Here is a 14752-nt window from a genome sequence, read left to right on the forward strand (position 1 = left end):
ATGAAGGAGTGTGCCTGGGCATACTGAGGCCAGGAAAGACCTGCCTGCCTTGTAGGGCTCCACTGGCCAGGGCATCAGAGAGACTGGGAAAGCCTGCGCAAGTCATTTCTACCCTGGGAACAATAAACGTGCTGTGTTCCCCAGTCCGCTTAACTGCTCCTAGGAGATTCCCTTCCTGGCTGTATCCCTCTCTCCCCAACCTGTACTCAGTCCTCTCAAACCCAAGGAGGAGAGGTGGGCTGTGGTGCAGCTAAGAGAGGGTGGAGAACCATACACCGTTGTTCACACCTGGCTGCCACATGTGGAGATGATCTTGTACAAACCTTGGCCTTCATTGGGCCTGTGTGTTTTATCTGAATAGACTTAGGTATTTACAACACTTATTCTATGTAGCATCCACCTCACGGACAGCGGCCTCTCCCACGCCTCAGTCTGTTTGCCAGCCGAATAAACATTTAACCAGTGGCCAGAGTGATTTTCCATCTATCACTGTTTGCTCTCTGTGTATGCCCCGTTTCCTGACTGATAAGGCTTTGTGCTATCTGTGTGTGAGTGACTCACTGTCCCCTCTACCTCTCTGCCCCCCTAGCAGCAGCAGCAGGATGGCAGCATGCCCTTCTCTAGTGGGCAGGACAGCTTCTCCAGGTTCACCATGGACATGGTGCGTCAGTACATGAAGGAGGAGGAGGTGCGCGCCCACCACCAGAGCTCCCTGCTGCGCCTGCGACAGAAGGCCCTTAAGGAGAAAACCAAGGCCGAGCTCGCCTGGCTGGAGCATCAGAAAAGGCACTGGTTTACTTTTATTAGGATCCATGTTGTCCAATTAATAGTGTCTCATTCCCTGCTAAATGTAATGTTTTGTTTTCTGTCATGTCCTCCAATGATTCATATACAGTAACCACGAGAGAAATTCAACAGAACACATTGACCAATACTAGACTCCATTTGGCACTTCTGTCCTCATTTTGCATTCATGATCTCACTTTCTCCTTTCTGACCACATAGGCGCTTCAGAGACAAGGGTGAAGATGACAAGATGCCGCCCATCAGAAAGAAGCAAAGAGGCCTACTGATGAAACTTCAACAGGAGCAGGTAACTAACTTACTAAGGGCTTGATTCAGTCTGTGTCGCTGAAGTTTAGCTCTGTGGTGTGATTGGCATTTAAAGGCAATTTTTCCTCTTTCGCGGAGACGGCATTCACTGTAAACTCAGCATTTGTCTGCTCAATCGGGAAATTACCTTTCAATTTGAAGCACACTATAGCACTTAACTTCAGCGATACGGATTGAATCGAGCCTTAAATCTCTGCCCATCTCACCTGCTCCCATAACTGCCCATCTGTAATGCTGAGTGACCATGATCCTGTGTGTGTGGCGTCCAGGCGGAAATCAAGTGTCTGCAGGAGGCCAACAGGGCAGCCAGGAAGGAGAGGCAGCTGCTGCTCAAACAGCAGGAGGAGATAGAGAGGATGAGATACACCACCCTCAAGCTGAAGGAGCGCCTGAAGTGTGCCAGCACCGGTGACACCCCACCGGTCAGTACTACCACCACCTTTCATCTTATTCCTATCTGAGACGCATACACTTCTTATTCATGGATACTGAGCTGAACTTCACAAAGACATGCTTTTTGTGTTATTCATATATCTAAAACAATGCTACATGGTCTCATAAAGAGTTGAAATGATCCATCTGTGTCCTACAGGAGACTCCAGTGTCAGAGCCCATAGATGTGACAGCTTCCCCCAGTGCTGCGATAACAGACGGGGACATGCGCAGTGCCTCTCCCCTCTCAGTGTCTGGCAGTGAGACCAGCAGCATCATGCAGAAGCTCAAGAAGATGCGCTCTCACATGGAGGAGAAGTAATTTTCTCTTCTATTAATAACTACACTGTCCAAATTTCTATTGACAACTCAAATGTCTAATTGACTGTCTTCATGGACTCTTTTTTTTCAACTTTAGGGGTTATAACAGGATTCACTAAGATGGACAATATTACGCTACCATTCTGGTCACTGAATTTGAATTTATAGCAACTTTTAAACAGCTGAAATTACCATATTTGATAACCATATCTTTATGGGTGTGATTGTTGTCATACACTGACGATTGAACAAAACTATAATCCTGTTCTCACATTGGCCATGTCAATCATTCAAGCTGTTTGCTTTATTATTCACAAGGAATTAGCTAGCCACCTCAGTCTGAGCTTCTCTTAGTGAAAACAATTGAGTCCAAATCACTATTGCCTTGTGAAAGTGGGGGAATGGCTTGACTAGACACCCTGATCCTTAACCTGTGGTGTGGATATGAATATAAGCATGCTTCCTGTCCTCTATAGATGGAGTGCGTTCTCTCTAACACCTGTAGTAATCATTGTAATATTAACAATATGAACCAGAGCAGATATGTATTGTAAAATGTCTGTCTGGTGTCTCGTACAAGCAACCAGGGCAGGTTTAGGTCTGTGTTAAAAATGTGGTTATGTGACTCTGGGGCTCACATGATGGTTATACAACCAGACCTGCACACTGACTGAACTCATTTCTGTACTTGAACATTCTGCAGTACAGGTCCTAACAAACGTTCAGTTGTTGTGGCGTTTTAGGATTTGGAACTTTCTTTCAAGAACGTCATCAGTACTAATTCTAGAGCTAATGATTCCTTGAATTTATAAAATGACCAAATAACACAAACTGAATGTACTTAATATCACGGCTAAACATGGGAGGTCGCTGTCAATTTGAGCCTTTATTTTCTATAGGGAACTAATAAGCTGCTTGTATCCATGCCTCTTTCTGCTCGCTAGCTTTGGTCTTCTGACAATCTGCCCTTTCATTATGTAAACAGCCTCTATTTGAATCATGCCCTAGTGTTATTATTATTGTGTTGATCATAGTGAAGGTTTGTGTGCTTTTAGCCTGGGTTTTATTCTAATGAAGTTCAGATCAGTAGTTAAAAACATTAACAAAATGATCACCCACCACATTTGCAAGTTTTTGCAAAAATCATCTAATCTCCCCAAATTCCTCAATCCAGTGCATTTAATTAAAGAGAAGCATTATGTCCAGTGTGGTGCAAAATGAGACAAAGGCCTCTCTCTTAACCCGTAAGGATGATCATTTATCAGTCACGCCTAGCTCCCATCTCTGGCACTGCCACCACTGCACGCATTCACACATGGCTACACATTAGTAGACACCAGCGATTCATTGTAGTCCGGCTCCAAAGACAAACACGCACTACATCCTTGCCATTGTCCTGGCTCACGTCTGATGAAAAGGACTGGGTTTTAATACCCCTTTAAAGCACTGCCAACAACACAAAGCCCTGGCGCAGTAATTAAGTACATTCATTCTCTTAGAATGAAACATGAAACATTCGGTGCAATAAAACACATGCTTACTCACTGCTGTCTTCTCTCTCTCTCCCCCTCTTGTCTCTGTGGTTGTTTTTCTATTACTTCCTATTCTCTCTATTTTGCTGTTTTTTTTTCTCATTTTCCAACTCATGTTTTGTTGTTTTTCTCTGTGTGTCATGTGTCCCCTTGCTTTGTTTTGTTGTAGACACTGCTCTCCTGTGCACTACTTCTTCTGTGTGTTTACGGCCCACCACTGGGCCTCTCTCAGTCTCTGTTTCCCCAATCTCCATCCCAACCTCCAGCTGTTTATCTACAACCAGTTGGTCAGGTACAGTGCTGCTCTCGCCTCTCACTGCTGCCTCTGTCCCATGGAGCATGCTTGTGTTCAGCCACTACCACTAGTGGAAGCATGGGTGGAATGGTGTGTGTGGGGGAGGGGGCGGGGCTGCTAGGGTCTTGCCAGGTTATTTAAAAAAAAAAAAACTCCAATAATTGGGGAATTGAAAGCTTGAAAAACGCAAACCAAAGTCACCAGGCATTGCATGCACGATCACAACCGTATGCATGAAGGGGCACAGAAGTAATATAATTCAAAAAGAAGTGAAAAACAAAAGGCATTTTTGTCAATAATAATATGACCTCTCTTTGACCTGCTTCGGTCAAAGGTCATATTCATGTTAATATGGTTGGCCTGATTAAGCGAGACTCTCCCATTGAACAGCGAGAGCTCACTGTGGTGTTGCTTGGAGGCGCTCATTTAACTCTCATTCAAAGTGAATAAATCATGATCTGCATCTCCTAATATTCCTCATTCATGCCACTCACTACTTAGTTGGAACAAAGTCCCTAAGATTAAATGCTGAGATATTAGGCTACAACCCATCTATGAGAAAGACCCATCTATGTGAAAGACGTGGTGCTTTAACATATGATAAAGGGTTTCATCTGATTTAATGAGCCCAGTAAATCTTCAGTGATTTTCCTGATTAGGTAACTGTTGCTTGTGATAGGCTAATGAGAATATATATATATATATATATATATCAAGTGGGCTTAATAGAATTGGGAGCACAGTCTAGACCAAGGCCCTACAGTATCTTTCCCAACTTCAGTATGAATTAGGCTGGTGCAAGAGGGAGTGAGACAAAGCCAAACAACACAGTACTGTCTGGTACTTCTACTAATTATAGTAAATATGCAAAATAGCTGTTTAACTTGCATTGCATAACGCACCAGTCCTTTTCAATGTATAGTATAAATCCAGGCAATGGAGAAAGAATGTGAATGTCTTTTCTCTCAGCAGTGTACGTGGGGAAATGCATTTTGACTCTTGTGTTGTGTAGAATTGATGTTGAAGTTACACCCATAGAGACATTTTGGATATTCTGTGGTGCGGTTTTGTATTGGACAGAGATGTTTGAGAGGAGTTATCAAATGCATGATGTTGGCCTGGTGATCAGGTCGCCACCACACTTTGTTTCTGTTTTTCCCCTTTTTGACCAAATGCTTTTACTCTGTTGTTTGGGGAAGAGTTTTGGTGACTTGTGCACTATGGTGTCAAAATGAAACCATGTCTATTGAGGTAAACATGGTTCGTGGTGTGTGTGTGTGGGCGATCCCATAGGTTTTGAGTTTGCAGTGAAGATCGGCAGGGGGTGGTTGGGTTGACTGTTTGGACTGCTGGTGGCTCTGCTAGCATCTGCAATGTTGCCATCATTTCACTGCTCCTCATGTAGATTGTGCCCTTTGTGCTTTCTCTCCTCCTCCACCCTTCTTTCCATTCCTCCGCTCCTCCCCACCATCAGGTTCCTGACCAAGCGGGAGCAGGGTTTGATGCAGCGGCGGAGGCATGCGGAGGAGCTGCTGGAGTGGAAGCAGAGGCTGGATGCTGAGGAGGCAGAGGTGAGGCACATGGAGAAGCAGGCCGTGGCTGCCTGGGACAGAGAGTGTCCTAGAGACCAAGGCCAGAGGTCAGAACAGAGAGAGAGCCCCAACGCCAGCCCCAACGCCAGCCCCAACGCCAGCCCCAACGCCAGCCCCAACGCCAGCCCCAACGCCAGCCCCAACGCCAGCCCCAACGCCAGCCCCAACGCCAGCCCCAACGCCAGCCCCAGCCAGCACAGCCCTGAGGGCAGAACTGACAGAGGTGAGAAAGAGGTTGTGTATGACATTAAATAAATGGGCACCTGATAGTATACAGGCATTTCTGTTTACTGCCTGTTATCAGGTAATGTGTTTGCTTGCCTTATGTCATATACTTTTATGAATGACAGAACGCTAGCTGCATCTCAATGTTTGAGGCTGCAGGTCTATCTACTACTCTTGACCCATGACCTTTGTGTATCTCCTCAGACTCTGTGAGTGAGGGTGACTACTCCCCAGTGGTGACTGGCTCCAGCGTGCACACAGAGCTATCTGGGTCCCAGCAGCCAGACATCCCCTCCACTGATCAGCCTTGCTCTGTCTCTGAGCTGCCCTCTGCCCAGCACAGCCCCTCTATCTACACCCAGGACTTTGACTCCCCCTCTGCGAGCAGGAGGGTAAGGCCCTGTGCATGTTGGGATTTTATGTTATGCAGTAATGTATTAATACAGTAGAAAGACATTGATTACATGTGTTTATTAGCCTTTCCATAAGATTAGGAAATAATGTTAAAAGAAATCAAAAGCAGCATATGGAGGGAATTGTATAATGAGTTTCCCTCCTGAGTGCAAATTGAGACTTTGTTAGCTCTCTCTTCCCATCGCTGGGCAGCTCAGTGAATGCAGGCCTTTGTCCAGGCTCCAGGATCAGTTGCTGCTTTCAGTGAATTGTCACTTCTCGTGATCAATGAATTTGTGCTACTTGATTGTTTTGTTACATGCAGTATTGTTAATCAACTGCCCTATTAGGTCAAGAAAAAAATCACAACTTTCACCCAAATTGTGAAAAACATAATATGTAGTTATCTGAGTTAAATCATTTTAGGAATGTACATTTTTTCAGTCATTTAGCGGACACTCTTAACCAGAGCCACCTACAGGAGCAATTAGTGTAAGTGCCTTGCTCAAGGGAACAAAGACTGATTTTTCACCTAGTTGACTCGATGATTCTAACCAACGACCTATTGGTTAATGGCCCAACGCTCTTAACCGCTACCTGCAGCCATGTGCAAATATGCTATAAGCAAGAAGACTAAAACAAGGCAGAATATGGCATATATGAATCCATTAGGGACACTGCCGTTTTGAGTGTGTTTGTTTTTGTGTATGTGTGAGATGCTTGGCATGGTTAGTTGGAGCATGCTGTTGTGGTGAATGTGAGACTGTGTCCTGAATTCCCCTTGGACCCTATCCTTTTACTCTGTTGAACAGTCTCCTTCACCAAAAGCCAGTCTCGACACTAACACACACCCAGAGGGCAGCAGCAGCAAGATGCAGCTCTGCTCCTTCTCCAGGACCGCCAGCCACGACCCCAAGGCCACTGACACCCCTTCAGGCATACACACAGGTGAGTTGGTCCCAATGTCTGGAGCAGTAGTCCCTTCCAAACTGGGACATTATTTTGTATTTTCTGTTAGATATGTTGAAAGGCAGAATAGAAAGATGACTGACTGTGCAGGCATAATGTGATGCTGTAAGAAAAGGATTGTGCGTGCAGTTCTCTGATGCTCAACCTGCTTAGTTGTGTTCTGGGAGTATGGAAGCTTACTGCCTGTGTCACCGAGCTACATTCATAGTCCTTAAACTGTTGCTGATTCTGTGTAAATATCATGGTGGGAATTTCAATCTTCAGGTTTTACCCCCCCCCCGCTCAGAATTTGAGTTCTGTAGCTCTAATTTGGATTACTTTATACTAATCAGTCTGGTATGGATTTAGCATTCTAACCATACTTATTGTGCCACACAGAGCCCATGTCAGATCAGAGAGACATCGAGAGCCGTATCCGTGCCCTGAAAGAGGAGCTGCGCAAACGCAAGTCTGTGGTGTACCATCTGAAGAAAGAGCAGAAGAAGAGGCACAAAGAGCGTCTGAAAGCCCAGGAGGCCAGTCTACTGAAGCAGCTAGAGGTCAGTGTGTGTCTGTCAGAGAATCCTAGCATGCCCTGCTCCATTCAATGACATATCAAAAAGAGTGACTGACTTTTTTGTTGTTGTTGTTTTCTTACGTCTAGTCCTATAATGACTTCATTGAGAAGACCAAGACTGAGTTGAATAAGGAACCAGACTCGACACCCTCTGCCAAGCCTCAAATCAAGGCCCCCATCTCAGCCACAGAGAAGCCCAAGATTAAACCACCACCTCCTTACAGGTACACCATCGCACTTCACTATATGTATGATTCGCAAACTGATCAATTGGTCCGCTTTCATGGGATCGTAATTGGAATATTCTAATATTCTCCCCAGGTCTGAAACCAGCAAAAACTGGAAGGTTGTCTCTGACTCTGAGAAAGCTGAGAAGACCCTTCCACATTCTCCAGTTGGAAAAGGTAGGTTGTGGATAAGCACTGTCAATAAGTGTATTTTTCTCCTCAAAATACTTTCTAAGACTTAGACATTTGTGCCAATACTGTGATTATAACACACATTGTTTAATGCGTTGTTGATTTGTTTTCAGATGACCTCACACAATCTGGGCTCAGTAAATATACCTCAGGGCATGAGGAGTCCTTAGACGAGGACCCCCCTACAGTCACCCCAACTCCAGTGTATGGGAGTCCAGAGCACACCAACGGTCTAAGGGGCCTACTGTCCCCCGAGCATCTCCCCAGGCAGCCTTCTGAGGGGGCACTCCCTCTGAGGGAGCCAGCCAGACCACAGGCCACCGACTCGGGGGATGAGAGCGTTGACTCCAGCCTCCGGTCAGAGGTCATGGAGGAGCTGGACTCTGTGAAGTCTGAAGGCTCTGAGCATTCTCATTCCCGTTCTGAAGACCGACACTTTGACCATCTACTCAAACTTGACCTAGAGCAGAGACCAGCTTCCCAGCAGCACCAGTCTCAGTCTGAACATGTTTCTTTAAAGAAAGGAGAACAAGGGCTTTCCCCGATAAGCAGTCTTGATGTTGATGAGAAATCACCATCCCCCATTAAAGAGCGACCATACAGCCCTGAGTCTGATGCTATTTCATCAAATAGGGACTTTTCAGCCAAGGGTAAGGAGGCTTCTCCTTCAGCTGATGATTATCATGAAGACTTTGAATCCTCAGTGGAGTCGTCACTCAGGGAGGACAACCAAGGCTCCAAACCTACCTCACCGTCCCGCCAAGAGACCAGGGAGGCTTCCCACAATAGGTCACCCTTCTACAGTAGTGAGGAGGATATCGGTGAAGAGCTGAGTGAAAGATCTGGAGCTAGTTGTGGCAGTCCTTGCTCTGAAAGACTTCTGGGCCTGAAGAGCAAGACCAAGGATTCCCAGGAGAAGGTCATTAGTTCAAACCGCTCCCCAACTATCTCCCCTTCCCAGACACCACCTTCACAATCAGTGGATGAAATGCCTAACTTCACCATTGGGGACAGGGTTTTAGTGAGCAACGTCCAGCCTGGTACGCTTAGATTCAAGGGCCACACCAGCTTTGCCAACGGCTTCTGGGCTGGAGTAGAGCTGGACAAGTTTGAGGGAAGCAACAATGGCACTTACAATGAGGTGGTTTACTTTGAGTGTGAAGAGGGCCATGGCATTTTCGCTCCTCCAGACAAGATCTCCCATCTGCCAGATAAGTTTGAGATCTATGTGGAAACCACAGAGGATGAGGACTCTTTCCTTGACGACCAGTCTGAAGACGAGCCAAAGAAACACCACATTGAGAAGACACGCGGGGGGAATCTGAGAAATAGAAAAGAGGAAACATCTCAGAAGAGTTATGATTCTGAAGACAAAGGACCTACTGATGTGAATGATGGTCCAGCTGAACACAAGATAAACCTGACCAACTCGCATGAGTTCAAAGAGGGAGAGTATCCAATGTCCAATGGAAGAACCAAGACAATCATTCTGGACCTTGAAGATGTGCCTACCAGTCTCTTCAGCACTAACATAGACAGTAAGATAGCCTTGGGGAAGAAAACTCTTAATGAGACCACTACCCTAATTGAGAGGAAAGGCCTAGATGCCCATCAGAAGTCTACTCCAGAGCAAACCGTGGAGAAAGACGCCCTCAGTGCTTTTGCAGATAAGCTCCTCAACAACTTCATGAAAGATGCTGTGAAGCAATTCGCACAGATCAGAAAGGCCAAAGAAGAGAAGATATCAGCTTCTAATCAAATGCAAGATTACCTTTTTAATGATGTGGGTGGGGAGACTGTCTCCCAACCACAGTCTGTAGCACAAAGAGATGGTCTGCCCTTCTTCCTAGATGCAGAGCAAGAAGAGCAAGTCTCCTCTCCAGAACTCCGTAACCGGCCTGTGAGTTCATCTGACCCTTTCTAAAGACATTTATAGAGTAAATGTTCTAAGTGTTAAAACAAATAATTTACTCCTCCAATAATGTGATAACCTGAAATCACATAATGTGTAACACATTGAATTTCAAATGTATAAATTCCTAGTTTTTCAGTTAAAGTGCTTAAGAGACTTGATCTAGTAAATGATTAAACAGAACTGATAAGATAACTGAGGAGGAATGTAGCAATAATTGCATTTAGCAGCACTATCGATAACCATCCTGTCTTGATTTGACCTCAAAAGACCTCAATGCGATTTGTTTGAGTCCGAAGGTCAAACGAAAACTGGGACCAAGAGGCTTATGTTGACAGATATCCAGTTGAATTTGGTGCTCTATTTTCTTCCCTTTTGTAGATTTTCATCACAGTCTAACATAAACTTTTAGTTTTTAGTTTTTTTTTTACTGTGAGTGACTTGTCTTTCCTCCCTCCCTCTCTCCCTCCCTCTCTCTTTCTGTAGGAGAGTCCAGTGTTGGGGGCCAGTGGTCAGGAGGAGTTGGCCAAACGTCTGGCTGAGCTGAAGCTGAGCCGCGAGCTACTGGATGAACTGGGAGACGAGCAGGACTGGTTCGATGAGGACTATGGCCTCAGCTCTCATAGAGAGCAGCAGAGACAGAAACGGAGGCAGCAGCAGGAAGAAGAGGGGCTGTCTGCTGGCTCAGGATGCCAGGTGAAGACCCCACCCAGACCAGAGCTGCCCCTGCAGCCCAAGCTCCCTGAGCAGCCTGCTATGGTGGTTCCCCACTCCGCCCCTGAAGTGGAGAAACTGGTCCATGCTGCCACCCAGGAGATCTGGGACAGATTTAAACTGGGCCAGGGCACACAGACCCTCGCTGGTCTCCCCGTCCTCAAGCCTTCAGAGGAGTTCCTGGGCTGCGATACCATAGGTCAGGATAAAGGTCAATGTGTTCGCAGCTACAGACAGGTAAGATCACATTGAAAAGGATTTGCCACAAAAATGGATACTATATGAAATCCTCAAGACCCATGTAATTTATTGAAATGTATCCACTGACATAACATTTGCTTATCTGCAGGCTGTATATGACTTAACATGGGAGATCATCCAGGAGATCTTTGCAGAGGATCCTAACGCCCATCAGCCTCAGTGGGTGAAGCCTCGACGCATGAACTCCTCCTACTTCCATAGAGTAAAGAGCCCTGGCGACATAACCAGGGTTCAGGTGTGTATTCCATGTTTATGGTGACATCCAATATGGGTAACACTTCAGTGTTGGTGGTTTGATTTGCAAAGATCACAATGTAATATTTAACCTTGTCTTCTAAGGTGTTCATCACCACTGAGGTGTTGAAGCTGTATGGCCTGAAGAAAGACTACAACCAGAAAACAGATTGGCAGAAGATGTTGAAATTCGGGAGGAAAAAACGGGATCGAGTAGATCATATTCTGGTAAGGGAGTAACTGATTGTGAATTTTCCAATTTCAAAAAGTCCTTTATTTTCTGATAGTAAGTATTGTGTGTTTTCAGGTCCAGGAGCTTCACGAGGAAGAGTCTCAGTGGGTGAACTATGATGAAGATGAGCTCTACGTCAAGATGCAGTTGGCTGACGGGATCTTTGATGCATTAATAAAGGACACAGCAGAAGTTCTCTCTCAAATTCAGGAGAAGAGATCAAAAAGGGCCCTTTCCTGAGCTTTTAAACCTCTGTTTTAAACCCACCTTCCAACAGACATTTCCTCCCACAGCCAATGTGCCAATGATCTCCGGATGCCTTCATTTCAGTCAAACTGGTACCTCTCTGCTACACAGATTTGGATCAGCTAATTGTGGATCTACCACGTCTTACACCAAACATCTTTGATCCAGCCTTTAACCAATATGTAAAGCCTCCCACGCTGGCCCACCTGTTCATGGCCAGTCAAAGATGGAGTAGGCCTTGTTTTGCATTAAATTAATCAATGCTGCTAAATGTAATGTTCCATGACAAACTCATGGTTTTTGTGATGAGCACAGGGGTAATTTGACAAGACACTAAAGACAGCGGCATTGAGAAGCAGTCTGGGTCATCTACAAACGGGACGATAAGGATTAGAGTATGGAAGAGTCATTGGGGTTATCAGATTTTTTTTTAAATTATAGTATACAAATAAATATTTTGCCTCCTGTATTGTGATATTTATTGTGAACTATTTGATTAGGATTTTTTTTTTTTTTTTGAATTTGTAAGTAATCTTGCTGTTAACATGTTTAGAAACAAAGTTTATTTTAGCATTTTGTAAAACAGACTGATGAAATAACAAAGCACAAAAATAAATGGGAATGTCAAAATGGCAATTCATTGTATAGGGATTTAAAGGGAATTTTGTTGAAAATACCTGCAAAGATACCTATTTGTATTTAATATTTAAATATCTTAATATTAGTAATTGATGGATTTGAACACTGTCCCTTTTCTTCCATCGTTTTACCTGTTAATTAGCCTCTTGGCCACAAACAGATACCAAGAGGTTGTACACGGTTAGTTTAGAAACCTTTCATTCTGTCATGCTGGATTCAACCCTTAAGATGAGCTTTTTACCTGTTTCAGTTAAAGTGCCTCTTTTTTTTGTTCTGTATGATTATGAATTGCCTCACTCAAGAAGAGCAACACAATTTACAGGCCTTAAACGCTGTTTCTACTCTTACGGACCTCCTTTCTTTTAATGTTATTTACATATATACCATGTTTTTCATAAATACCTAAAGGATAACTGTTCCCCAACTGGGTAAACCTTCCGTCTCTGCCTTATTCTGTGTCTCCCGAAGCATAGTTCTATCAGAGAACACCTTGAAATCCCTCATTTGCCTTTTTGGCATTTGAGTCACTAATTCAGAAACATTAGAAATGCAATACAGACAAGCAAGTATTGCATTTCTAATGTTTCTGAAGCAGTGACTCAAATGCCATTTATGGTAGGTAGATAAACTAGCTTCTGTGTCGTTATGCCTCTGTGGGTGTCACTGATGATGCACATTTGATATACTGTAATGGAATCAAGTGTTCTCGCCATTCGTCCACGAACACAATGGCTTTTGCATCATGGTAACAAGTGAGTCATGGATTAATCTGTGTGGGTCGTAGCATTCAACATCGATGTTCAAGGGCTTACTCTTCTTTAGCTATTTCAGTCCAAAAATACTGTGCTGTAGCTACAGATGAATTTAACATGCATGACTATGCTTGTCAACTGTAATGTCTGTTAGCAAAGTGACTTTAATGGTGGTATTGAAAGTTTTCATACCAATTAGCATTTACCACCACTGTTCTTGTACTGGACGAAGGGGTAGATATTTAAACTGTCTATTGCTAGGGCTCTGACTGTACATTTTCCTTTGATACCTGTTTCTCCATGATATGCCTAGTTTCCGGTCCCTAGATGTGTTTAATGAGAGAACTATGATGTGATTAGTACCAAGGAAATGCATTTCCACAAGGCTGTGTATTGCAACACTTCCTCGGGGATTGACATTTAGGGATGCCCTATTTTGGGGCGGCAGGTAGCCAAGTGGTTAGAGCGTTGGGCCAGAAACCGAAAGGTTGGTGGATCGAATCCCCGAGCTGACAAGGTAAAAATCTGTCGTTCTGCCCCTGAACAAGGCAGTTAACCCACTGTTCCTAGGCTGTCATTGTAAATAAGAATTTGTTCTTACTTGCCTAGTTAAATAAAAAAATACCAAACTGCAAAGAATTTAATAAGCCTAAAATTGATATTTCTGGGTCCTCCCAGTTAAGTGAAAGAACATTTGTGTGGCAAGTTGAGCCTGGTGAGATATTATTTGTACTGACAACCATTATACTAAGAATATCAGTACTGATGTTTCTGATTCCTCCCATATGTGTAGGTGAAAGGCAGGCAATATGACACTTCTGAGTGTAAATACGACTAATAAAACTAAATGGCTCATTTACATTTATTGGGAAGTGATCATAATCTTCGGGTAACTGAAAAATACTCCTGACATGTCTAGAATGCTTAAAAAATGCTTAAAAAAAATCTGAATTGATTGTAGTTTGGGGATGGAATGTCCCATTTATATCTATGCAGTATTTGTTGGATTCATTGTTTTACAAGCCAGCTTTGTAGTCTCATTGAATAACAATGTAGTTGAAGTTCTCTGGGCCTCCCATAGGACAGTCAAAATGCCTCAAATAGTTTTCAAACTGCTGTCTGTCTCTCGGATTGTGTTGGGCCTTACTGTGAAAGGCATAAGCTGAGGCACACCAAACAATGTTTTATAGAGATGCTGACTAATGGAGAGTAAATTATAAAAATAAAAAGTGTCACATGAATTATGCTCCCAAACATTTAATGGGAATAACAACCACCGTTTCAGCATGCAGTGCCTTCAGGGTTCCCTTGCTATGAGGACAGGGATTTCTATTCCAAAATGGTTAGATAATCAAATGACTTGTAGACTAGTGAAATCTTTTTGCATCTTTAAAGTGTATGAATATTTATAATAATGTACTACTGTGAGAGATGCAGGTGCACTTGAAGACTTGTACATTGTTTTATGGGGTGTTCTTGTATATTCACAATCTCCTGTTGGATCTTAATCACTATTGAACCTATACGGTTATTGTAAAATAAACACTGTTCACTTTGCAGATATGTATATAGTATACATATATATTTGTTAACTAAATTGAACTTTGAAATTGTAAATAAAGCTTTCATTATTTCCACATATTAAATGTTGTATTACCTGCAAAAAAAACACTTGCTTTTGGTGCACAGTGCCTCAAGTGTGGTTTGCCAAATGTGATTTGCATAGGTGTATTATAAGCGTATTATTATAAACAAAGCTGCAGGATATTCTCAATGTGTCCTGTTACACCTTGAACTTCCCATACCCCACACGTTGTCATATTTTTTTTAATGGACATTAGCATTTGGAAGTCTGACTACGAGTTATCATGAGGTAGTAAGTCATAATTATGAGCACTCATTATTTTGAGATACT

General features: G+C 43.6%; 1 protein-coding gene across 4 annotated transcripts in view; it reads left to right on the top strand.

Moving 5' to 3' along the window:
• The window catches only part of cep350 (centrosomal protein 350), a 33517-nt gene extending 20999 nt beyond the window's left edge, over window positions 1-12518 (top strand). For 2 of the 4 annotated variants that reach the window (XM_014216686.3, XM_014216687.3), the window contains exons 23-38: window positions 590-786; window positions 1006-1093; window positions 1383-1535; window positions 1706-1863; window positions 3568-3690; window positions 5168-5508; window positions 5715-5902; window positions 6716-6851; window positions 7251-7411; window positions 7516-7652; window positions 7750-7832; window positions 7961-9747; window positions 10246-10710; window positions 10823-10969; window positions 11074-11196; window positions 11276-12518. In XM_014216686.3, the coding sequence (XP_014072161.3) occupies window positions 590-786; window positions 1006-1093; window positions 1383-1535; window positions 1706-1863; window positions 3568-3690; window positions 5168-5508; window positions 5715-5902; window positions 6716-6851; window positions 7251-7411; window positions 7516-7652; window positions 7750-7832; window positions 7961-9747; window positions 10246-10710; window positions 10823-10969; window positions 11074-11196; window positions 11276-11440 (4452 nt within the window). In that variant the 3' untranslated portion in view covers window positions 11441-12518. The remainder of the gene's footprint in view (window positions 1-589; window positions 787-1005; window positions 1094-1382; window positions 1536-1705; window positions 1864-3567; window positions 3691-5167; window positions 5509-5714; window positions 5903-6715; window positions 6852-7250; window positions 7412-7515; window positions 7653-7749; window positions 7833-7960; window positions 9748-10245; window positions 10711-10822; window positions 10970-11073; window positions 11197-11275) is intronic. The other 2 variants (XM_014216688.3, XM_014216689.3) reach the window with 2 other exon arrangements.
• Window positions 12519-14752: the final 2234 nt, after the last annotated feature.

Source organism: Salmo salar, chromosome 10 (assembly GCF_965601325.2).
Source record: "Salmo salar chromosome 10, fSalSal1, whole genome shotgun sequence".
Taxonomy (NCBI): domain Eukaryota; kingdom Metazoa; phylum Chordata; class Actinopteri; order Salmoniformes; family Salmonidae; genus Salmo; species Salmo salar.